The 11,825-nt window shown below is 54.2% G+C and overlaps 1 protein-coding gene across 1 annotated transcript in view; it reads right to left on the bottom strand.

Moving 5' to 3' along the window:
• The window catches only part of RAB17 (RAB17, member RAS oncogene family), a 23,530-nt gene continuing 11,705 nt past the window's right edge, over window positions 1-11,825 (bottom strand). The window contains exons 4-7 of the mRNA XM_017890384.1: window positions 3,785-3,936; window positions 2,989-3,114; window positions 1,051-1,144; window positions 1-805 (exon numbers count right to left, since the gene is read on the bottom strand). Coding sequence (XP_017745873.1) covers window positions 696-805; window positions 1,051-1,144; window positions 2,989-3,114; window positions 3,785-3,936 — 482 coding nt within the window. The 3' untranslated portion in view covers window positions 1-695. The remainder of the gene's footprint in view (window positions 806-1,050; window positions 1,145-2,988; window positions 3,115-3,784; window positions 3,937-11,825) is intronic.

The raw sequence follows: 11,825 nt of genomic DNA, 5'->3' as shown, positions 1-11,825 counted from the left end.
CAGATTGTCAAAAGCAATTTAATTTTTGGAGAAAACAATGCATACGCAGTACACCTTACATCTCAGGCGAAATGTCTCAGAACCTTCCTACGCATTGGACAGAAACTCAGCTTCACCACACTGCCAGCCGGGAGACCATGGGAGGGAACTGGTGCCACTGCCCCCGCTGCCCTTCCCGGGGCAACTTCACCAATACGCGGAAATCCTGTGCCCGCCCCACAGTCAGTCATCGCTCCGTTTCTTCCTGGCACCACCACCTCCATCTGGGCCTGCTCCCCAACTCCCCGAAGCAGGTGGGCCCAAGCTCCAGGCCAGTGCCCCCACCCAGATCAGGGGTAAGGCATCTTCCCACCATCGCTGTGCTCCAGGGACTTTTCCAATCCTTCCTTCCTCTCTGCCCAGAGGCTGCCTGGCTGAGGGGGCCACCGTCCAGGTAGGGCAGGCACAGGCATCGGAGGATCAGAGGGTGTCGGTGGGGATGGGGCACAGCACTTTCCCGGGAGCCATGTGACATCAGATCTTCCCCTGGCGGTTCCCACTGGCTGTGGGAAGTGGTTTTTATAAAGGGGGCCAACTTCCAGGAACCTCTAGGGCTTGGGAGCAACCCAGCATCGAGAGCGAATCAGAATCCTTGCAGAGCTGTCCATGGCCCAGGCAGGGGGCGTCTTCTCCACAGCCCCCAGGAGTGGCTGCACCTAATGGGCACAACATTTGGCCTGCCTCATGGGCCCCTCGTTCAGAGCCACAGCTGCATCCCCCTGCGGAGCCTGGTCCTCCCTGTCGTCTCTCTGCAGTAGCTCTTGGGCTGTAAACAGCAAGAGGGGAAGGGAAGTTGCCCAGCCAAGCACAGCCCTGCAGACCAGCCACCCCAGGCGGGACCCACCCCTCTATGTTTATCCGGAACCATAGAACAAGGGCCTCCTGCCCCTCTTGGTCACTGTCCAGTCCCTAGAGGCATTCTATAGGGATGTCATCAGCAACAGGGACCCAGGGAAGTCAGTCAAGGACAAGCACCTCCCACCTTGTCTGGCCCATGGGGACGTCACTCACCCACGGCACTGAACACCTCTGACACCTGGTAGTTCAGTTTGGCCGAAGTTTCCATGAACAGCAACTTCTGGCTCTCGGCAAACTCCTTCCCTTCCTGAAAGAAATAGTCACAAAATCCCGCGTTGTTTATGAGAGTTTCCTGAGGACACCTGGTTCACTTCCAACAGGAAGACCTGAGAAAGCTGCAGCTGTGGAGCCTGCACGCCTCCACGTTTCACATCCGAGTTGTGTTTCTCGGCACTCCTGAACAGCCAGGGCCGGGGAGGGGGCACGGTGTGCTCCCTGGAAGAGGCTCTTCTTCTAGCTGGCTGGGGACGGGCTTCCTCCTCCTGCAGCGCCTGGAAAGCCAAGTTCCCACCACCAGACTCCCCTCCCACCACGCCTGTTGGCACCTGTGGGCTTTGATACTGGGCAAAGAATCAACTGAAAACCCAAGAAACAGAAGAGGCAGAGGGAGGCCCCTGGACAGCGCCCACCTGGGCCCTTCTTCTGGGAAGCCCTCATTTTCCAGCACAGCTCTCCTTTGGGGAGAAATGGATGTCCCAGAGCAAAGGCAAACTGGAAAAGAGCAGGCTTGCAATGGGTGACCAGGAGAGAAGCATTCATGGGAAGGCCACAGCCTTGCCCAGGAGTCAGGGGTGGCCAAGGAATGGGGGCCTTCCTGTGCAGGCCCCTCCCCTAGCCTCCGGGACTCTCCCAGGAAGAGGAGCCTGTGATGGATCCCAGAGGACACAGCTCAGGTTCCTGACTGTCCAGCCAGACACGGAGCTGGCAGCAGGTGTGGCCAGTCACACCCACAGCTCTCGCACCATTCGCCGTCATGAATGCACTACTCCTGTCCCGGCCCAGAGATCCCTCAGCCAGCCCTGTGTTCGTCCCCACTGAGCGCCTCAGCCAGCTCCCCAGACAGACGCTCCAAACCCACCGTGGTCGCCCACTGCACCTCCAGGCCTTGAGTAACCTCGCACCCGTGTTTCTGTGCCTGCCTGAGCACACAGCACATCTAGTCACTCTCAGGGGGCACAGCTCTGTTGCCAGGACCCTCTCCTCCCCGACCCCACTTTGCAACGAAGGCCCAGACCAATGCTGTCTTCCTTTGTTCCCCTTGCTCTCCCCTGAGATTCTCCAAAATCTTCACCCCACTTCTCCATCTCTCCACAGCCTCCATTGAAGCTGGGGCCTTTTCTCTTTGGGAGGCGCGCCTGTCGGTCTAATCCCTGAGTTGGGTCTTCCCCTGTGCCAGCCTCTAGTGTGTGTGGGGTCTCCCCATCAGCCACTTGTCTGCAGCTGTTTATATGGTCTCCGTCCTAAATGTGGTGGGGGAGGTGGGATGCCATGGAAGAGAGACAACAGCGACACCTGGGTGACCGCTGCCTCTGCCTGTAAGGAGGCCTGACAAAACCCGGGTGAGGGAGGCTATATTTGCACAGAAGCCCCTTCTGGGAACCAAGTGGGGAAGGGAGCCCTACTGAGGAAATAGATCACTTTTCTCATTCAAGCCGAGCCCACCTTGCAGTGCCGCCCTGCCCTTCCCTCTGCCGGCCACGCCGTGCCTGCTCCTCCACCACTGGGCTTGAACTGCCATGGTGCTTGCCCTGAGTTTTTCAGGAAATCTTTGACTAACAGAGAAACTCAGGTGGAAAGTTGTGTGTGTGCATGTGTGTGCGTGTGTGTGCGCATGTGTGTGCATGTGTGTGCGTGTGCGCGCGTGTGTGTGCGTGTGCGCGTGCTTGTACATGTGTGGGTGCAAGTGAGAGTGAATGTGGGGGGTGTGCACGTGTGTGCAAATGCATGTGGGCTTGTAGAGGTGTGTGTGCACATGTGTAAGTGTGTGCAAGTGTGGGTGTGCATGTGTGAAAGTGTGAGTGCCAAGGTCTTGACACAGGCGGGCAGGGCTCTCTCCTGTGGAAGAGGAGAGCAGGGTCTCCTAGGCGGTACCTGGAAGGTCACCTCCCGCTCCTCGCTGAGGTCTGTCTTGTTGCCCACCAGCATCACCAGGACTTCTCCTGGGTGCAGCTCCTTCTCCAGGTCCTTCAGCCACTGCTGAGCCTTGAGGAAGGAATCCTAGAAAAGAAAAGAAAAAAAAAAGTAATGTCAAACAAAACTTACAGGCGGTCATTAGCTATTCCGGGGGGGAAAGCCAGTGTTGCTGTTCATGTTGTGTTAAATGTCACAGAATCCAACTGGCCATGGACACACCTGCAGGCTGCTCTGTTCCTCTGAGGAGGGCACGTTCCTGTCCTGGGTGACCTGTGCGGCCAGGCAGAAAACTGCTGGGACACACATCAGATCCTTTACCCTGAGCAGGCCCAGGAGACTGCTGGGACACACATCAGATCCTTCACCCTGAGCAGGCCCAGGAGACTGCCGACCACGGGGTATTTCAGGTCAGGCCTTGAGCTCCTGAATCTTCCACCCCTAGATGTCCTCAAAGGACCACTTTGTGCAAGAGTCTGGGGAACTGGCCACCACCCCAAACCCTGACCCTAATGCAGCACCAGGAACTACTGAGTGGCAGATGGCAGCGGTGTGTTCTTTGTGAACCACAGAGGAGCAGAACCCCGACTGTGCAGGAGGATGGGGGGTTGTCAAGAGGCCATCCTGGAGGAGGTGACTGGTGCTCACTAACGGAGTCCCTGTTCCTTGTGATTACACCATGGCATCATTGCACTGGAGAAACCAGAAGGCAGGTGCTTGAGAAGGAGGATGGGACATGCCTCAAGGTGGGCCCTACCTTCCTGGTGATGTCGTACACCAGAAGCGCAGCATTGGCGCCCCTGAAGTAGAGGTGGCAGACACTGTGGTACTTCTCCTGGCCAGCTGTGTCCCAGATCTCAAGCTTCAGAGAGGCAGTGCCTACATCCACCACTTTTGTGAAGAACGCACCTGAAACAGGGAGGCCCACAGGGCTTACTCAGAGGACGAGGTTGCCACGTGTGGCTCAGGTGGGACCACGGCAAGCCACAGGCACAGCAATGGGCTCAGAGGGACAGCTGATCACGTGCCTCCTATGCCCACATGGCCGGGCGGTTGAGCAAACAGTTCTTCTGGGAAATGGAGCCTTCCACATCAAGCAAAGTGTCAGGAGTGATTGCTATGGGGCCTTCAGAGAGGCTTTGGTTGGGAAGATAAATCTCTCCAGGACCTAACACAAAAGCTCTGGGTTACATATGCCATGGAAAGGATCTCCACTTACTGGGAGTCCAACATATCCTTGCCGGCTTCCACAGATGCAGCTGGGCTCTGGGGACCCCTAGAACCCTGAGCACCCCTAGCCCACTGGCCCCTTGTCTGCCAGACCCATCTTGCACAGAGGGAGTCACAATTGCACAAGTTTCTCCAAGGCCTTCCTCGCCTCCTAACCTCCCCACTTTCCTGATGCTGCTCCCCACCAGCCGCCTTCTCTACTGTCTCCTCTGCATGGCGTCCTTCCTCTTCTTACCTAGAAAACTCTTAGGCGTCCTTTGAGATCTTCGAGCGGCAACCCTGGAAGGGCTGCTGGGCCCCCTGCCTCCATGGAAGCCTCCCTGCACCCCATACACACCCAGAGGCAAGGCTTCCTGCATTCTCTGCCTGTCTCCCCCAGGAAGGCAGGGGCTTTGTCTTAACACACACAAAAAAAAACCACCCCCAAGCACAAGTACCTGCTTAACAAACACAAACACAAAACTACCCCCAAGCACTTTAACATATTGGGCAATGCACTGTTCATTTAAAGATTTTCTACCCTTTGCTTTCCAAAGAGATATGATTTTAAAAATGATTATTTTACAGATCTCCAAAATGTTTTGCCCATCGTGTGTGGCTTGTCAGGGACGTGTTATACACAGAATTGGAGAGGAAGTGGTGGGGGAAGGCAAGGTGTCTGGGAATGGAGGAGCCACCAGCACTGGCAGGCTCCTGTCAAAGCTGCTGCCCTGCCTAGACCCTGGGTTGGGTTTGGAGTCTGTTGGGGAGATTCTGGCAAATGGAGCCACATGTTTGAAATGAAAACTTTCACTCCAAGGACAGTGCATGAGAGTCCTGCAGCTGCCAAAACAAAGTTCCACGAGCCGAGTGGCTCAAATTAGCAGATTTCTTCCTGCAGTTCTGGAGGCCAGAGGTCCAAAACCAACACGTTGGCTGGGTTGGTTCCTTCCAGAGACTGAAGGAGAATCCGTCCCAGGCCTCCTCCAGCTTCAGGGGCTGCCGGCAACCCTGGTGTTCCTGGTGGCTGCATCACCCCCATCTCTGGCTCTGTCTTCACGTGGCTGCATCTCTGTAGCCGCGTCCTCTCCCCTTCTTATAAGGACATCAGTCACTGGACTTAGGGGCCATCTGCAAAGACCCTGTCTCCAAATAAGGTCGCACTCACAGGTTCCAGGGGATAGGACTTAATTGCATCTTTACAGGTGGGGAAAACACAGTTGCACCCACTAAACATAGAACAGGAGGTTGGACAGAGCTTTCCAGCATGATGCAGCAAGACCATGCTTCTCTCTCATGACACAACCTCTTCCTAAACGGAAGCCACCACCTGGGCTCTTCTGCCCGCATGTCCTGCAGTTTCCTGCAGGTCCAGGAACTTGAAGTCAGACAAACTCTCCAGGTCAAACAAAGCTGCAGTCTCCATGCAGACAGTAGGACCTGTGATTTCCAGCTTGGACGGGGCAACTGTTGGGACTGAACCGGCTATACACCTCTGAACACATCAGGTGTTGCACTGGATTGACGATGGTGCCAGAATGAAGACTGTGCCCAGGCCATGTGTGTAGACCCCTCAGCTGATCTGATGGCAGCTTGCTTAAACTTTCTAAGTCTCAGCTTCCTCGTCCATAGCAGGAGCTAATGGTGCCCTCCACCCAGGGTGGCAGTTAAATCGTCTGAGCAAGGAGAGAAAGGGAACATGAGTTTTGCTTCCTCTTCCTGTCCTCTTTGCTCTTCGTGGACTTGTCTTAAAACGTGGGCCTTTTATCCTCATCTTTCTGTTTCCCATCACTTCAAATCACATTTCTCAGTTTGAATTTGGTTTTATCTTAAAAGCTGGCACAGGTGACACGTGAGCATAAAACTCAGGTTTGCTTCCTCCATTGACCAACCTTAGCCTCTCGTATTTTCCTTTTCCATGTTGAAAATGATGGCTGGAGACTGGGCGCAGTGGCTCATGCCTGTAATCCCAGCACTTTGGGAGGCCCAGGTGGGTGGATCACTTGAGGTTGAGTTCGAGACCAGCCTGACCAACATGGTGAAACTCTGTCTCTACTAAAAATACAAAAATTAGAAAGGTGTGCTGGTGCGCCCCTGTAGTCCCAGCTACTCAGGAGGCTGAAGCAGGAGAATCACTTGAACCCAGGAGGTGGAGGTTGCAGTGAGCTGAGATCGTGCCACTGCACTCCAGCCTGGGCACCAGGAGACAGCATGAGACTCTGCCTCAAAAAAAAAAGAAGAGAGGAGAGGGGAGGGGAGGGGAGGGGAAGGAAAAGAAAAGAAAATGATGGCTGGTGGTTGAATTTACACTAATGTAAAATCCCAGCAAAATTCCAAGGAGGGCATGGGTTTTAGTCCAAGCAATGATAATGCATGATAATAGTCAATGTTTGGCTATTTACAGAACATAGACCCTTCTCTTGCCTGCAGAGAGATGTAGGACCCTCAGGTGGGCCCCTGGACAGGTATCTGAGGCAACCTAGTCTTGTGCACTCCTTGACTCTGACCTGGAAGACAACATGCATTTATTATCATATCCTTTTTCAGAAACCCACTAACTACACGTTCTGTATCTCCACAGCTAAAGCCAAAATGTAATTAAAAAATAAATTTTTGGCTGGGTACAGTGGCTTATGCCTGTAATCCCAGCATCTGGGGAGTCCAAGGAGGAAGGATCACTCTAGCCCAAGAGTTCAAGACCAGTCTGGGCAATGTAGTGAAACCTTGTCTCTATAAAAAATACAAAAATTAGCTGGGTATGGTGGCGCACACCTGTGGTCCCAGCTACTGAAGAGGCAGAGGCAGAGAATTGCTTGAGCCCGGGAGGTTGAGGCTACAGTGAGCTGTGATCATACCGCTGCACTCCAGCCTGGGCAACAGAATGAGACCCCATCTTTAAAAAAAATAAAAATAAAAATAATAATTCCTCTACTAAATTTTATTTTTTTAATTTTAATTTTTTTTTTCTGAGACGGAGTCTCGCTCTGTTGCCCAGGCTGCAGTGCAGTGGCACGATCTCGGCTCACTGTAAGCTCCACCTCCCGGGTTCACACCATTCTCCTGCCTCAGCCTCCCAAGTAGCTGGGACGACAGGCGCCCACCACCACGTCTGGCTATTTTTTTGTGTTTTTTAGTAGAGACAGGGTTTCACCGTGTTAGCCAGGATGGTCTCAATCTCCTGACCTCGTGATCCGCCCACCTTGGCCTCCCAAAGTGCTGGGATTACAGGCATGAGCCACAGTGCCAGACCTAATTTTAATTTTTCTTTAGTAGAGACACGGTGTTACTATGTTGCCCAGGCTGGTCTCAAACTCCTGAGCTCGGGCAATCTGCCCGCCTCGCCCTCCCAAAGTGCTGAGATTACAGGCATAAGCCGCTGCGCCCAGCCTCTTTACTAAATGTTAACATCATATAAGTGGTTTTGCTTTTTTTCCTTTTAATTTAAATAAACAGCTGATTCTGCTCATTGAAGCCTTCTCTGTAGCACTTGGCTTTTTTGTAAAAATAGTGAGCTGATGACAAATTGAAAGGAACATGAAATGGAAACTTATTTTCTGGGGGCTCTAGGACATCAGCCACGTTCTCGGTTTAGAAGGGAAGTGAACTGGTGCCAGGTTGAATGTGCTTAGTACCTGTTTGTCACCCTCCCCTTCCTGCAAAAACCCCAGCAAGTCTGGGGTTAGTCATGGCTTCAGCTGGCAAATGTTCACACAAGCACTAGATGTCACCATCCTTCCAAAAGATGTCATGCAAAATTCGGCAGCGCACAGAATCTCCCCTGCTGTGGCCCGTTAGGACGCTGGGGGCAGTCCATGGGTAGCGCCAGCCCCCATCCCTGACACAGCAGTGGCTCCTAAAGCTGCCACCTCCTCAACAGGCCCTGGGGGGGTGGGCGGGAGGCTGGGCTCACTTGGACTCCTGTCTGCTTTACCTCTGCCCCTGCCTGCTCTTGTGGCACCGGCCAGCAGGTTGAGTTTCCAGCTTCAGGGCTCGAGTCCGTGTCACTTTCTGGCTCTACTTCCTGCTTCCCCTGGATGGACGGTGTCTTGCCAGGAGCTGAGTCCACCGCCTGTGTCACGTCCTGCTGTGGGCCCCACCCCACACACCTGTCGACTGAACCAGACCCCTCGGGAGGGCCCCAGGGACGCAAGTCAATCCTCCCGAAGGCTGACCCCTCAGACAGGGCTGGCCTTAGTGACCTTAAGCCACCCAAAGTAACAGCAACCTTTCATGGAGAGCCCACTCCGGGAAAGTGTTTACACTCCCATTTCACAGGGAAAAAATACAGATGGAGGGAAGGAGCGGCATTCCTGTGGCCGTCCATCCCATCCCTCCCTCGGGGTTCCTGCAAGCAAGCACTGGGCGCGTTGCCTCCTGCATTTCCAGGCTGCCTGTGAGGACAGCACTCCCGTTCTCCTCTGAGGCTCTGCTCCTGGCCCACCCTCTCCCCTGGGCAGGAGCCAGTGTTCTTGATAAAAGCTGAAGTCACACGTGACAAAAGCAGCAAGAGTGTCTACTCTCAAAGGGTTTTCGTGCAACACAGATCACTCTTCCCCCAAAGCACATAAGTTAAAGGAATGAGCACATCCCATCTCCTCATCCTAGAAGCAGCAATACCCACATTTATAATAATATATGATCATGTAATGATTATATGATGATTAATAATTAACATACACTTTGGGAGGCCAAGGCCAGAGGATCACTTGAGGTCAGGAGTTCAAAACCAGCCTGGCCAACATGGTGAAACCCCATCTCTACTAAAAATACAAAAATCAGCATGGTGGTGCACACCTGTAATCCCAGCCACTCAGGAGGCTGAGGCAGGAGAATCGCTTGAACCCAGGAGGCAGAGGTTGCAGTGAGCCAAGGTCGCACCACTGCACTCCAGCCTGGGCAACAGAGCAAGACTCCATCTCAAAAAATGATAATAATAAAATAACTAACACAGGCCAGGTACGGTGGTGCACACCATGGCAAAACCCTATCTCTACAAAAAATATAAAAATTAGCTATGGTGGTGTGCACCCGTGGTCACAGCTACTCTGGAGGCTAAGGTGGGAGGATGGCTTGAGCCCAGGAGGCAGAGGTTCCAGTGAGCCACTGCACTCTAGCCTGGGTGACAGAGCAAGACTCTGTCTCAAACAAATTAACATAATGATAATAATAAATTGCATGACGTCTATCCATAGCTATGGTAATATCTACCTCCCAAAGCTGTAATATTATCCCAAGGTGTAACGCAGACACTCAGATGGAAGCAGAGAAGACCAGCGTTCCCACAGGGGGCTCAGGCAACAGCAAACGAAGGAGCTTCCACAGTTCTGCTCCTGCAGCCCAGCACAGCTGCCCCCACACCCAGGTGCTCAATACAAAAGTACGGACCCCAGGGTTGGAGGCTGATGGGATGAAGGTGGCTTGTGAGCCACAGGCTAACCTATTCTGGCCGTTCTCCTCCTCTCCCTGTTGTGCCACGGGCCACAGCCCACAGCCTCCCAACCCTGCCCCATCACAGAGACCCAGAGTGGGAAAAAAGACTCCACACACCAGGCCTGGGTGAAAGGCAGAGTCCAGCCTGTAGAACGGTCCTCCCCCTCGGAGAGAGGAGATAAACCCGGGCCCGGGGGAGAGGGGTTTGAAGGAAGTGAGGCCCTGGCTTTCATCTGAAAGCTGCCGGCAGTGGGATGGCCCCTGAGGGGCCAGGCAGAGGACCAGTAGTAGAGTGAGACATACAGGCCTTCCCCGCAAGCAAAGACCCCCAACCTGGCCTGGGACTCCCCAGCTTTGTTCACCCCACTGACCCTGGTAGGCCCCCTGAAGAGAGGGCGGGCAATTGGGACAGCCAGGGCAGGCGTGAGGGGACGCTCGGACCCTGGCTTGATGGAATGAAAGGAACTAGGGCCTCGCCCCTCAATGTCGGGGTCTCCATCCCCCTCACCTGTAAAATACAGAATGCCCAGCACCACCCTGAGGCTCCACGGACCCCACACATCGCCCCCCACCCCCACCCAAGGAAGGTGGGGGCTCTGTGGGTCCAGCTCTCTGTGGGCTGAGCACGTCCAAGCACATCTCAATGAATCCAAAGCACCCTCCCACCCTCCAACCACGCATCTCGGAGTCTCTCAGCCCTGCTTGCACTCACCCAGTGAGTGCCTTTGGGCGCTGGCTCCTGCAGGCTGTGCTAGGGTGGCAGCACAGAGTCCTTCTGTACAAGGCCCTGTAGCAAATACTTTAGGTTTTACTGGCCATGGGGTCACTGCTGCAACCACTCAACACTGCTGTCGTTTTAGAGTGAAGAGAGGAGGAACAGCAAGAATATCATTTACAGAGGGTAAGTACCTGAACAGGTAGAGCTTTGTCTCCACAGAACCTTACGCACAAAACAAGCAGAACAGCCAGAGAGCCACGGTGTGCAGACCTCCGTCTCAGAGCGAGATCGATCCCCAGTCCAACTCACCTGGCCTGACACCTGCTGCTTCTCCCTGCATCTTGAATACCAGTCACCCAGGTACAAAGTTCTCAACATCCAGGCCCAGTGAGGCCCTCATCTGTGTTCTCTATTCTCAGCTGAGGCCACCCTCAGGCCAGCCTTGGCACTTTGATGTATTTTTAAAGGAAGCCAAGTCCAATATCAGGACTTGCGGGGTGAGGGGTGGAGATCTCCCTGCTAATAGAGAAGAGGATTGCACTGCCCACCCCAGGGCAACCTTGACTCTCTCCCCAGGGTCCCCCTCTGCAAACAGCCCCTCACCATCACTCTGGCCATTCTCACCACTAGCTCTGGGAGCTGGACCAGGCAGACCCCTGCCGATCCCCCTGTATCCCCTGGGGATCCTTCAGGAACCACCCCCCACCCCCGAGAAAATGGAAGGGCTCCCTAATAGCTAACACCATGTGCCACAATTTGCAATTGTGTTTCTGTGTTTGGTGCCTCTGTTTAGCTGGTTATAGAATCCTCCCCACCTAACGCAGGCCTGGAAAAGGGTTCGTGCTCAACAGATGCCTGTTAGATGAGTAAACGAATGAGTCCATTTGGAGATGGGCAGCTTATCCATGTCAGAGTCCGAATTTGAAACCAAGGCTCTGATTCTGCACGTGTTCCCCCAGGGGGCATTGGCATAAAGAACACGCTGGCTTTCCCCATTTCAGGTGAAAACTGGGTTTCACTGCCTAGGCAGGCTGTGCCCACAGCAGGATGGGAAGGAGGCCAGCTGCCTGCAGATGCCCCATACAGTCACTCCTGAGCTTCACGATAGGTTAGCCTTTTAAGAAACACGGCAAGAAGGTCTCCCTCCCCACCCACCCCCAACATGGATCCTCCCACCCCCAATCCAGGCCAAGCTGGTAAAGCAAGTCCAGGCGGGAAGGAAGATGCTGTTGGGGTAAATAAAGCAAGGGAGCAGTGTTAGCAGGAGGGCGGCCTGGGTGGTGGGAGAGGACAGCTGGTTTAGGCCGCTGAGGGGCCAGAGCCCAGGAGGCTTCATCCGGGCTCTCCCTTCCACCAGCATAATCCCTCACACCCAACCCAACGCTTTGGGGCCAGAGGTCCTACTCCAGAATCTCCACCCCCTGCAGACTCCAGCTGAGCT

The sequence above is a fragment of the Rhinopithecus bieti genome, unplaced genomic scaffold (assembly GCF_001698545.2).
Source record: "Rhinopithecus bieti isolate Rb0 unplaced genomic scaffold, ASM169854v2 scaffold_19482, whole genome shotgun sequence".
NCBI lineage: Eukaryota > Metazoa > Chordata > Mammalia > Primates > Cercopithecidae > Rhinopithecus > Rhinopithecus bieti.
The sequence above is the reverse complement of the archived record's forward strand: the minus strand, read 5'-3'. Positions and strand labels throughout refer to the sequence as shown.